Source organism: Calonectris borealis, chromosome 2 (genome assembly GCF_964195595.1).
Source record: "Calonectris borealis chromosome 2, bCalBor7.hap1.2, whole genome shotgun sequence".
NCBI lineage: Eukaryota > Metazoa > Chordata > Aves > Procellariiformes > Procellariidae > Calonectris > Calonectris borealis.
Window position 1 is genome coordinate 123,637,724 of NC_134313.1, and position 13,429 is coordinate 123,651,152.

General features: G+C 35.4%; 1 protein-coding gene across 2 annotated transcripts in view; it reads right to left on the minus strand.

Annotated features, from left to right (window-relative positions):
- The window catches only part of NEK11 (NIMA related kinase 11), a 101,413-nt gene that overhangs the window by 47,171 nt on the left and 40,813 nt on the right, over positions 1 to 13,429 (minus strand). For both annotated transcript variants that reach the window (XM_075143295.1, XM_075143294.1), the window contains exons 7-12: positions 11,387 to 11,536; positions 11,226 to 11,304; positions 10,624 to 10,709; positions 6,557 to 6,676; positions 4,386 to 4,479; positions 3,395 to 3,533 (exon numbers count right to left, since the gene is read on the minus strand). In XM_075143295.1, coding sequence (XP_074999396.1) covers positions 3,395 to 3,533; positions 4,386 to 4,479; positions 6,557 to 6,676; positions 10,624 to 10,709; positions 11,226 to 11,304; positions 11,387 to 11,536 — 668 coding nt within the window. The remainder of the gene's footprint in view (positions 1 to 3,394; positions 3,534 to 4,385; positions 4,480 to 6,556; positions 6,677 to 10,623; positions 10,710 to 11,225; positions 11,305 to 11,386; positions 11,537 to 13,429) is intronic.

Consider the following 13,429-nt stretch of genomic DNA (forward strand, 5'->3'; position numbering starts at 1 on the left):
GCAAGTGACATCTGAACAGTCAGATTTAAAAATCATGCTCTCAGTCAGTCCCACAGAACTCAGCAGTGTTCCCAGTCTCTAGGAGAAAAGAATAAATCTGCATAGTATAGCTGGGTGGCACAGTAAAGAACATGATGTTGAAGAACTAACTGAATTTTATTGTTAAAAAATATTATTTACATTGCCTGCAGCATTTCTCTTTAAGAATAAGAATCAGACTATTCCTTTAAGTTTCTGAAGAACTTGTACCCACTGTCAACAATCTGGATGAACCTTTTCTGTAATAGACCGAGTTCATCTCAACATCAAAAGCACAGAGTCCACTCAGATCTCTTTCATACTCCAAAAAATAAAACCTGCTTGAAGACTAACAAATTGGTCAACAATTTTTGATTTCAGACAACTCTTGTAAATGTTCCTCAAGTTCACAGAGGTGCTAATTAGAATGAAAAATGTTCAGAAGATCATTGCAGATTACATAAAACAAACATGGAGAGAAGCTTAAACTTTTCAGGGAAGTCTACAGCATTTAAATGTTTTTGACAATGCTGAAACTCATCCGCCATGAAGTCCAAAACTCCAACTGTCATAATGATTTTCATTTATCTAACTACACTGCCTTGTTTTTCCCAACTTTCAGTAAATGTAACTACCACTACTAAAATTGGATCAAGATGCCATGGTTTTTAAATCTACTAACTAAAGCTAAAGCTTGAGCTTTGTATTTGATGTATCCCCCAATGACATACAACTGTGTTTCATAACGCTTTAGATAATTTTCAGTGAAAGCAGAGTGTAAGGTGTTTTGTTCTCTATGCCTCTCTCTAACCCTTTAAGAGCCTGGTATTTCAATCCTTCAAGCCCTGCTCTTCTCTCGTGTTCATGTTGCAAATATTTTTAAGGACTGCAGGGTATGAGCCAAAGATAGTTTGAACTTTCCTCTCGCCTGTTAGGATTGGGGTACTATCTCTAGCTGTTCCCCACCAGTTTTTCCCATTCCTGAGATGATTTTTTAGGTCTGCCCTGAAGTAACTCTGCTGCTGACCCTCCTTGGCATTCATGAACAGACTCTATCTCCTGCCTTTCTCCTCTTCCTCAACTGTTTCTGGTTAGGGAGCTTGTCAGTCTGGTATTCATAGTCTAACTTCTGCTAACATAGTATGGGTTAGCAAGATTTATTAACATGTAAAACAACTTTATAAAACCATTTTATACCCTTGCTTCTAGTCGTCTTGGTTTTTTCTGTTGTATAGCCCATTGATCAAGAACAAAATTCTATTGAAAAATCAATAGCTGGAAAATGTTTCTACATTTTCAAATACAAAGGTGCCATTAATAACTTAATTGATAATTAGACATGTAGGACATGCATGGTTGCATTTAAATGTTTAAAGAAAAAAAGAGTATGAATACTGAATAGAGTAAGTAACAGCTTTGACCTCGGCTTCAGGAATAACAACGTATTCACAAAGTGAAGAAGAGAAACCATATGATTTCTCTTCCCTATCCATAACTCCTTTTTCTCATGAACCTACCACTTCAATGTCAGAGACTCTGGCAAAAGCAATTAAACATGCATTCAGTTTTGTACAATGGATTGACCCAACTTTTGCATCACAGATATAAATGCATTTAATTTCTGTCATTATAGTTTAACAGCTTAATGACCTCTAAAGGCAGAAACATCAGTTTCTTTCCTTTCATGCATGTTGTTCTGTTTCTATTTAGGTATCTTTGTATGCTTCCCCCAGTACATCTCCCACCTACATTTACTGCTTTCTCTTGGTCCTCTATTTGCAAGCTTCCCCACCCTACCCCCAGGATGTATTTCTAGCAGCTGGGTTCTCTCCTACACAGGTCATCCCTCCTTATACTGTGACATAGCAAGCCAACCACATAGACATAAATGAGGCTACATTGAAAGAAAAAAGCCATTTGCTATTAAAAAACCCCACCTCCACCACTGTCCTGGTTTCAGCTCAGAGAGAGTTAATTTTCTTTCTGGTACCTGGTGTGGTGCTGTGTTTTGGATTTGGTATGAGAGGAATGTTGATAACACACTGATGTTTTGGTTGTTGCTAAGTAGTGCTTAGCTGGTTGGGGACTTTTCAGCTTCCTATGCTCTGCCAGGTGCACAAGAAGCTGGGAGGGAGCATAGCCGGGACAGCTGACCCAGCTGGCCAACAGGGTATTCTATACCATGTGATGTCATTCTCAGTATATAAACTAGGAGGCGTGGTCCGGGAAGCAGCAATCGCGGTTTGGGGACTGGCTGGGCATCAGTCGGTGGGTGGTGAGCAATTGTATCATGTATCGCTTGCTTTGTATATTCTATTATTGTTATTATTGTTATTACTACTACTATTTTACTTTATTTTATTTCAATTATTAAACTTTTTCTATCTCAACCCACAAGTTTTCTCACTTTTACCCTCCCGATTCTCTCCCCCATCCCACTGGAGGGGGGGGGAGTGAGTGAGCGGCTGTGTGGTGTTTAGTTGCTGGCTAGGGTTAAACCACAACAACCACAAACAAACTGGTTTTGTTGCCTTTAATTTAATGGTGTATACCTTCAAAGACATACATAAACCAACACTAAAAGGCAGAGCTGTTAGAGAAAAGTAGTCTTCATACTTAAAAGTATACTAATGCATACTTGCAAGATTCTAATCTGATTAAAAATCTTTCACCATAATAGTGCTTACACAAAGATTCTTAAATATTTAAGAGTATGACAGTATTCCAGAGCATTGTAGAAACAAAACATACAAATGTGCTCTTAATAATACTTTCTGCATTAAGCACAACATTTTCTTTTTGAAAAGCCTGACTATTTGTTCATCTATCTACACAAAAGTACGTGTTATATAGTACTTCATATCCTCTAGACAGTAGCTAAGTATTTGAGGACAGTATAGATAAGCACAGTTTAAAGAGTTTCCATCTGCTTCTCTCATTGTTATAGATAAAGAAAACAGCATCAAAGTGTACAAAGTTGCAAATGCTCTGAAGTCTTGTACTCATTTTTGCACTAGACAGATAATTTAGGAAATGGTTTTCTAAAACCAGTCATTTCATCTGTGCAAAGTTAAAGCTATTTCCTTCTAACTCAGCATCTCATTTGGAGAAGGTGCGTTCACCTCTGTTGCTACTCACAAGTCACTCAAACTCTGGGAATACAGACCTCCTGCTGCATAACCTTGCTGTACATCTACTGTACATACATCCACCTAGATTATTTTCCTTCTCTCTTTGTAATTTTTTTGCCAACTTTACAAACCTGACCACTTTTTGTACTGCAGTTTCCACACCATAAATGAACTACAAAGGACAAAATCAAATCTTGCTTTGCTTATAGGAAGTTTCATTTCAACATCAAATTTTTAATTCTTACCATGGTCTGTAAGTTCAGATATGCAGAGTTGGCCTGATGTCTCATTTCCACTTGGTTCATCATGTCCTCTGGACACATAGTCGCATGTAATGACTGGCTGAGAATGAATTAGGGGTTTTGAAGTCTGCTCATCAGATTCCTTAGTCGAATGAAGCAACATAGAGAAACAAGTACAGTTAGAGCTTTCAGCAGGATCACAATAAAATGGCTGCCCTGATCTACACAACTGCTGGGACTTGTATTAGGCAAACACTAAAAAAAATCCTAACATTTTTGTAAATGATCAGTAGTGACTCAGCCATAAGCAGAGACAGATTTAACATTTTTTTTTCCAGACACAATGGGAAATAGAAACTAGACTGCATGTGAAAGAAAAGGTAGAAGACAAAGCACTAACCAAAACCTCATTACTTCTGTGATGCTTTCACTGACTGTTTCCAAACTGACACTGTTCTCTCTATGATAAGACATAGTGCTAGAATTGAACAGGCCTATCTTCTGTTGCAGATAGCTTAAAAGCAAAGGACAGCTTACACTGGGAGTCATTCCAAGACTTCATTCTTACTAAAAAGCCAGTTAAAATGTTAATATTCTTAACTAATCAAATGAAAAGAACCCACAGCCATGCCAAATTAAAGTGTTTAAAGGATTACAATTCTAAACTTATCTTGAAAATGAATGTATTTTGAACTCTGATATGACATAGACAGTACATTTCAGAGAGCAGGTTTAGATTTAAGGGTGACTTAATGAAAGAAAATTGTGCAATGAATAGAGAGTTTTTTGAACCATATCTGAATAACTGAATGCACTTTCCCTCCTCACAGATGCACAGGTTCAGCTAAGCGGTCCAGACTTTGATGCACTTCCAAATTATTAGTCTTAGAACAGGACTGTGCCTCTAGTGCTAAAGAAAGCGTGTGGAAAACAGACAAGTGGTGTACACTGAATGTGCATAAATGAGGCCTCCAGAACAACAGCCCATACTTACATGTAGGACATTGACATTCAGCTGCTGAAAATTACGAGACCTGAATTCTTGCATTCTTTTGATATTTTCTTGATATTTTTCTTCTGCCAGCTGTCTGTAAATACAGAATACTTGTGTTTAGGATGTGATATCAGGGACTGCACAAAGGGATCTTCTAAAAGTAGATGTGGAAAAACCAAATTCCATAATTAGACTCCCATGGTGCCAAACGTTTATGGCATGTACTGAAGGTGAGGTTACTTTCAGTGAACTCACAAATAGATTTCAGGCCTTATTTCCAAACACTATTATATTTTTCTTTCACAACTTCATAATATAATTGAGAAATAGTAAATTATTAGTCCCAGTCTTTTTTGGTTCTTCCAAAGATCTTAAATACTTCGGACTTTATTCCACCATGTAGTCCAGGGACCTTTCAGCTGAAGACAGGCACGCCACACTTGCATGCTACGAACACTTCACCTGGGGGAGAGTTGGTAACTGCTTTTTTCTCTGTGGGACTACTTAAACCAGGTGCTACATTAAGCAGCTCTTCCAGTTTCCATTACTATATTCCCTTCCCATCCATCTCTAGATTTGTACTGCTGAAAGCAGATCTCCAGTCTGAGAAGGTACTGGTTTTGCACTGTTTCAAATACTTTCAGTGAGAGTGAGCTGGCAATAACCCAGAGCTGAATATAGATCCATAAAGATTCATGACTAAGAACAAGATTTGAAGATTAATATGTTGCCTTTATATTACAAAATAAATCTATTTAACTTTCTTGCGGGGGAAAAAAACATGAAAATCTAAATAGAAAACACTAAAGTGCAAGAAAGTAAAGAAAATGAAAAGCAAACTAGAACTATCCTGCAATTAGTATTATTTCCTAACCTCCATCCATTTTAAAAAAGTGAAAGGGACAGACTTTCTATTTATAAATTTCATATAAGTACAGACATTGGCCTACCATATTATTGAAAACACCATGCAGAATAGGTGTTAAATTTATAAGTGGTTTCAAATCAAGGAGATTTTTTTTGAATGAGGAGAAATTTACATACCATCTCCAGTATCAAATGCAGTGGTAAGCTCAGACAGACATACATGCTAATAAGACATTTTCCAAAAGGAGATGAAGGCCTTTAGTTTTTTGTTTGTAGCCTTTGGATATGGGCATCACAAGTTGGCACAAGTAATGCTAGGACATGATTTTACTGAGCATTTTCACTCAACTGCAATTACTATGGATTTGCAGGTATATGTAGCTGCAGAGATTCTGAGGCCATAAATTCTGGTTTTATGTCACCTTGCAATATTTTTCTGTACTAAGACATCATTGCCCTACTGAATTGCTAACTTGCTTTGGCACGACAGGGTTAAGATGCCGATTCTCATGATCAAAAATAATTATTTCCTCTAATACCTCTATAAATAACTGAGCAAACATTTGTTAATTTACAGTGCACTTTGCAAAATGCTTTTGAAGAAAACATTAAAATGAATGTGGTGCTTTTCCGATTTTCAGTCATACCAAATAAAACATTGAATATTTTTAACTGAGAAAAACTCAAGTATGTCATCAAAACAGTGTATTTTTCTTTTTATTTAAAAAAGGAATCCATGCATGCACACATAGCTTTCCAGCTGTTTCTCATATTCCATTCAGAAACAGTACTTATTGTCCTCCAAATCCCCCCTTTTATTATGTCTCACTCACTTAATAAAAAACCCATAAATTATAAAGCCTTTATAAAATGTCCATTCCCCCTGTTTGATCATTTGATAAGACTATCCTCTGAGCTATTAACTTCTATTGGCAAATCTCTTAGCCCAAAACAATTGACAAAAGCTGGATTGTAACTAAATGTCCAACTCCTCAGACTATGCAATCCTTAAAAAGACAAGTAATTACAAAAAATCTCCTATTGTAACACATGTGAAAATCTCTCACATACTTATTTGACCAGAAACACAATGCTCTAAGTACTGGTTTTGGGCTAATGTTCTGACTTTTTTTTTCCTACATAAATAATTACTGTCACTTAACTCATCCAAAATCCCCATTCACTTTGAGTAGCTGAAGACCCTTTCTATGTTTTCACCTTGACAGTTCTAACTCTCTCGTTAGACTGTTGAATGGGGAAAATTGCATGGTTAGGGCACAATGCTAGTGTTATGCTCAACCTACTTCAACTTCTTTGCTTTCTCATCTGCAGCATTTAACTTCCTCAGCCTCATTCGTTCCCGCGGTGTCATTTTCTGTACTTCAGACAGTTCCTGCAGAGTTTGTAAATGAACTTTCCTCTGCCTGAAATTGAATGCATGCAAGACCATTGTCATATAAAAATGTAAATATCAGTTTTTTGATTTGATATTGAAACATAGTGACATTTCAAATGGAATAATTAGGAAGTCATAGGTACTGTAACAGATTAAACAGACTTCAGTCTGGAAAGCAAATGCCTCTTTTAAATTGAAATATTTAAACTTAGACTTAGATTCATGAAGAACGTGAATCATTTCAGGCATTTCACGTGAGAATGGAAAAAGATAAACTCAGCTCCTTAAAAGAATAAATGTTGAAGCGCAGTGAAATATTTATCCTGTCAGGCTGCATTATTGAGCATATTCCAAGTACAAAGGCAGTCTTTAAATGAGAAAAAAAGCAATATCACCCATATATTTTACGTTGATTGTTACAAGCTGTCTAGAATAAAAGAGAATATTAATATGTTTTTAATGACAGATATAATTATCATGTTGCCCTCTTGAATTTCTGGTTCTAATCAATAATAACAACTCACCAGTAAAATGGTCTCCATAGACCATGCCTGAAAGCTGAGCGTAAATTATTGACATATGTATCTCAGCTGTATTTATCAACAGGAGAGCAATATTAGTCCTATATTAGAAAAAGGATATTAATCTCAGATTTTTATCTCACATCCCACAGTAATTACAAAAATTAAACCATTAGTTTGCAATGCCTTGGCAGTCATATTTCACTTACACTGAATTTTTCTATTGTTTATATTTATGATATCAAGTATTCACTTCAAATTATTATTTTTTCCCTTATGAGATAAATTCCCTTCTGATCATATAAAAGCCCAGTTTTTTAACCATACAAATTGCAATACTCCTTCTGGACTATCATTTTAAAACCAGAATTTCAATAAATGAGAAGAGAAGTTTTCATTATGCTTTTCAAATGTTGACTATAGAGGGAAATAGTGTAAAGATATGAATATTAGTGTGAAATATGAAAGACTAAGGACAAAGATAAGAAGAATTCAATTATTCATAAGAATGGAACTAACTCTTCAAGTATGCATAATGTAGACATATTTCTTGTCCCCTTTAAAAAACTCTAATTTAAATTATAAGAACCTCTTGGGAAAAAAAAGGCATTTTTCATCCAAGTCAAAACTGAACTTGTATAGCTTTATGCTTACTTAAATATTTAAAATTTATGACTGGCATGGGACTAGAATAAAGTATGCCATTAGAGGCCTTTACTAGAAGAAATTAGACTCAACTATACATGGCAAAAATAATTCCTGGGGAGAACAAAAAAAATCATAAATATAAAGTAGCAATGACTGGGGAGGACACCATAACAAGCAGCTCCTTGTACACTGATTCAGACTAGAGTATTGCTACATTACAGCAGATGTGAGAAATTCACTATGTTTAAATTATTTCTCCTCCACTTTTCTGCTCTCTACCATTTTTCAGGTACTTTTATTTCATTTTACTTACCTCTTTAGATCTGGGATTGCAGAAATTATTTGGTATTTCGCTTACCAGTAGCAATAGAGACAGCTAACATTCTCATAAATACAATGAAAGTCATAATAAGGTTATGACTTTATGCATATTCCAAACACTTAAAAAAGAACCAGATTGCAGGACATTTGAAGATAATTTATAGTGAAGCTTCTCCTAGGATTTTTTTCTTAAATTGATGCCCTGAATTTGAAAATCTCAAGGTAAACTTCCATGCTCAATCAAAAATAGTTGCTATCCATTGCTCCACCATTTTTAGGAGCTCTAAAATTCTGAAGCACCTGACTTTCTATTTTGTTTTAACAAAAATATAAGAACATGATGTTTATAGTTAGAACTTGCTCTTAGAGACTACAGACTTGCTTTTGAACAAGGATAGTTATAGACTCTGGGATACGCATTCATGTCCACCCCATATGCAAGCTCTGTCAATATATGATGTCCATTTGGAGGGTGATGAGACTCAATATATCCAAACTGACAATTGACCAGGTATGGAACATAGTATATGTTACAAATAATAGAAAGTGGTTTTATTAGTCTGTTCTAGAAGCATGGGGATATTTGAAGCCTGGGTATATATTTTGTAGGTAAAAATACTGCTTCCTCAAAGCATCTACAATCTTTTGGTGCATACAGATAATTTGAAATCTTGTACCCACAAAATAAACACATGGATTAAAAGTTTCTTGAAGATTCTCATACTTTATGTTTCAATAAGGATTAAATACTCAATATAATTCAGATAGAGTTGGCATAATATTTGGGTAAGATTTCAGTGCCCCCAAACTATTTAAGGTATGTCTCTAAGGAACATCTCTGCAGTTAACTATATTTAATTTGAAGAGGCAGGAATCCATTCAGAGTTAATTGAATCAACTTGAACACAGCAGCCATAGACAAAAGATACATCTAATATTTCCTGGCTATTGCATATCTACCTGTCTGACTCTTGTATTTCCAGCGTACTAGCAAAGGGTTATTTCTAGCAGAAGCAATCATGCACAATAGTAAGGCCAAAAACTTGACAGCAGTCTCAGCCAGCTCCATTTGCTGTTATTTATTAGACAGTTGTTACTAGCCAATACAGGTATCATTTATTGTTGCATTTTACAACTATGCTTGCAAAGTTCAACCACCTATTTATACTAAAGGTGCCTATTTATATCAAAACAGAGACCTTTGGTCTGATAAAAAAACAGAGACTCATCTGTCAATGAGAGAGAGCAAGAACAGAAATGACAGGGTGGAAACCCAAACCACAATTTCTAGAGATGAGAGCTTTACAGATACACTCCCAGTAGTTAAACTGGGTAAAAAACATGTACAGAAGATTTTGCTGTGTTGAATTCCACTGTCTTTGCTTTCTTGCTACCGCTGATACTAAACAACACTTTCTTTGGAAAAGCTGAAGCTGGTCACCTCTCCCAAAGGGATGCTTGCAAGCAGCAGAATTGGCAGCATCTCCAAAGTGACCACAGCTGCAAAACTGTGGGTCCCCTCCGAGAGCAGAGGTCACAAAAAACGAAGGGGAAAGGCCTATTGCCTCAAAGGCACTGCTAATTCTGCATTGGAGCATGGGCTTCTTTATTGCTGTTACCTAATGATTCAAAAGAAATTTCAGATAGCTGTTAAGTTCTTGACAGTTATTTAGAGGAAACAAGAAACAGGGATGTCCATTGCACCCGCACAGGATCCCAAACTTCTGATTTTAAGTGTTTAAGCTAACAGAGCAAAACCACATACAGAAAACTCGGGGAGAGGAAGCAAAGGGGAGGGCCAGCTGCCATCGAAACTGCAGAGCTAATTTACAAAGGCAAAATGAAATTGCCCATGCTGACATTTGCTTTAATCATTGCAGCATTGTAATTTAATGCAATTAATTAATTTAATATATATTCAGTGCCTAAAAGAGAGATCATCTGCAAAGGCACTACTGATGTAAAAGCCAAGAAACATCGCCTGCCTTAATTTCTCGCTAGAGTTACAAGACAAATATAACAGTATCGTACAGACATATTAGCTGAATATTAGTTTAAGTGTATACACTTTTAGTCTGGTGTCATTTAAGAAACATAGCTTTCACATTCAATAATCAGTAGGTACACAAACAGCAGCACTATAAATGATCATGACATAACTAAAATGATGATTTAAACCTTCAAAATGTAAAGACAAAGGTCATAATTTACATACCAATTGGTACTAAATTAACATATGCATATACTACACATGCATGCACAATTTACACAGTTAATATAATAAAAATATTTGATCTGCAAATCCTTTTTTTCCCCCCAAATTTTAATTATACAACCACTAATATGGTTGCTTTTCTGTGTTTCTGGGGAATGGGTCCCTCTAAATATAAAGCACTATGAGATTAACACAAGTGTTTACAACATATTATTTTGCAACACTGTAATTTCATATACTGCTGCCCAAAAAACACTTAAAAATACTTACACAGCATCAAAAATTGGAGCAGCAGCTTTCTGCCAGTTAAGTGCCTTATCTTTCACAGTCATGTTTGTGAACTTGTATTGTATATTCTGCAAGGAAATAAAATAGAAGTGGTATCAATACTTGAGGCTAAAGTGATCCAGGCTCTTCAGCTATGACTCAGTACAGTCCAAATGTAAAAACTGACTGAGCATTTCCTTCCCCACCTTCTTAGAAAGCCAAATAATATATACACTGAAGCTGGGACCAAAAGAGCAAGACGTACTGTTTTTAATTAAAACTATGACTAACCAGAACAGTTTAGAGATTATATATATCCAGGCCTGAATGATCTGCACTTGTTACACATAAATGCCGTTCCTCCTTATTGCTCATAACATTTAAAAGGGGACACATTCAGCATGTAAAGTGACAAGGGCTTCATTTCTCACTGCCTCGCTACCTCAGTCATATTTGTAATTTAGCTCTGAAAGTCCCCTGGATTAATGTTCCCATGAACTGCTATCTAATTATTTTTTCTCAACACATTTTCTCTGCTTCCTTTCTGCTTTTGCAAAATACATACTCAAATGGTAAGTGTACAGCTATCGCTTTTTCTTATATACCTTTAGTTGTTCATCAATATAAGGGATTTTTAGGATCTCTGCTGCTGCTGGTCTCAATGAAGGATTCTTATTTAACATGCTGAAACATTAAAAACAAAAATTCATAATTAAGCAATTTTCCAAACTAACTTTAAAACCTGCTAAACAAGAAAATAACATACCTGCACAGCACAGTGTTCAGTTTGCTTGGATATCTATCAGGAAGAGAAGGTGTATCACCTTCTACAATTTTTAACACAACAGACAAAAAATTGTGTCCAGTAAATGCATGGTTCAGACAGCACATTTCATATAAAATGCATCCCAGAGACCTTGAGGAATAAAATAATAGGAACAGTATAAACAATATTTTTGAAATTAGCATGCATAGTGACATTATAGTAAGTAAAATCACAATTGTATGCCCTTTTCTCCTGGGAATAAGATATTTCATTAGCATGCTATCCTTTTCATCTGAAATATTTTTATTCAGATCACAGATTATTAACTTTATAAACAGGAGAAATCATCATTCTATTTCCATAAGTGTGGGCACAAACTTAAATTTTTTATATAAATACACATATTCATATATATATGTGTGTGTGTGTGTGTAAAAATAAAGTAAAACCCTATTATATGAACTACCTAAAGTGGTTACTCATTAAATTAAGAATGAAGGTTTTTAATTAGTGATTGACTGGCAAAATAGTTTAGTAGTGTTTGGACATAGGTTGTTTAAATTGGTTTTGCAAATTAATTTCTGACAACAAACTGAGGCTACAATTCAAGTTCAAATTAAATAATGCCAGTTTCAAATAACGGAAGTGTCTTCTGGTGTAATTTCACTCATTTGGCTACATACTCGAAATAGATTATGGAATCAGTTTGTACTCAAAGAAATATCAAATTTTAGATGAGAGCATCATATTGCGACATCTAAAACTAAATTTCCGCTAAATTTTATTCAGAGAAGAAAAGAAGAAATCTGAACATGTAGGTCTGGAGACCTAGCTAAGAACCAGTCTCAGTTTTAAATCATTAAAAACCAGGAGGAATGATTCCAAACAATTTTAAATGGGCCTCTGGTTTACTATCACCTTATTTACCACACTCTTATACACCAGTCCGAATGGAGATCATAAAAGATCATCAATTTGAACATTTTAACATAAACACTCTCATAATAATTTATATAATGACTATTCATAACAGTTTGCACTTCAGCTGGGTTCAACTGTCTGTCTGACAAATGTTTCTTAAAAAATAGGGGAGTTGAGCTTTCCAGGCTTTGAAGGATGCTCAGCGTTACCTCGAGTTTGCAGTCAGGAGAACGGAGGCACTGATGAGTGACTTGATCAAGGTCGTAGAAAACGCTGGTGAGAGCCAGCTATGGGACCAGACTCATCTAAGTAACCAACTTAAATATCAGAGCAACTTTACTCTTAATGTAGTAGTTGATTGTGGTATTTATAATTTACAGAAGCAGTATGAAAATAGAGCACAGTGATAATAAGTAGAAGTACGTATAGGTGAATGGCTTTGATGAAAAGGATATAGACATTATCTTTGAAAGCAAATAACAAATAAAGTTTCAATTATTCATTTTGGTTAAAGATGACGAATCGATTCAGTCTGTCTGGCAATAAAAGAACAAGAGCAAATAATTTAAAAGCTGAAATCCAGGCTCTACATACAATGCCAATAAGGAAGAGGAGGGAGAATAGGGGGGTACTTTTCAAAGCAGTATGTGAAAACAATTAGCAGAACGTTTTTGCTAACAACTGCATAAAGACCAACTGCTGAGGTACATAAATAATTGCCTTTTTTTTTAAAGATTTAACTGTCAACCAGCTTTCAAACTTTCAAAATCAGTAAACAGCAACACACAGATGATGATCTCTATTTATGATGTATGTTCAAACTCTGAAACAAGATAATTACTACATGAGAAAATACTTAAAAACAAAAAGAACAACAAAAAAACCTGCACACATGGCATCTGAAAGCATCAAACAAAAATGGAAACCAGCCAAAAGGAAGAAAAAAGGAAGGAAAATCCCAACCTGACAGACTGTACTATTACTGCTTTTTGCAGAATCAATCTGTTTTGGAGGCTGCTTGATTCTGGCAGCTAGAAATTGCTTAATGAGCCATTAGGAGCACAGGATTTGCCACATCAGGGAAGCCCATTTATTCATCTAGTTTAGTACTCTGACTACACC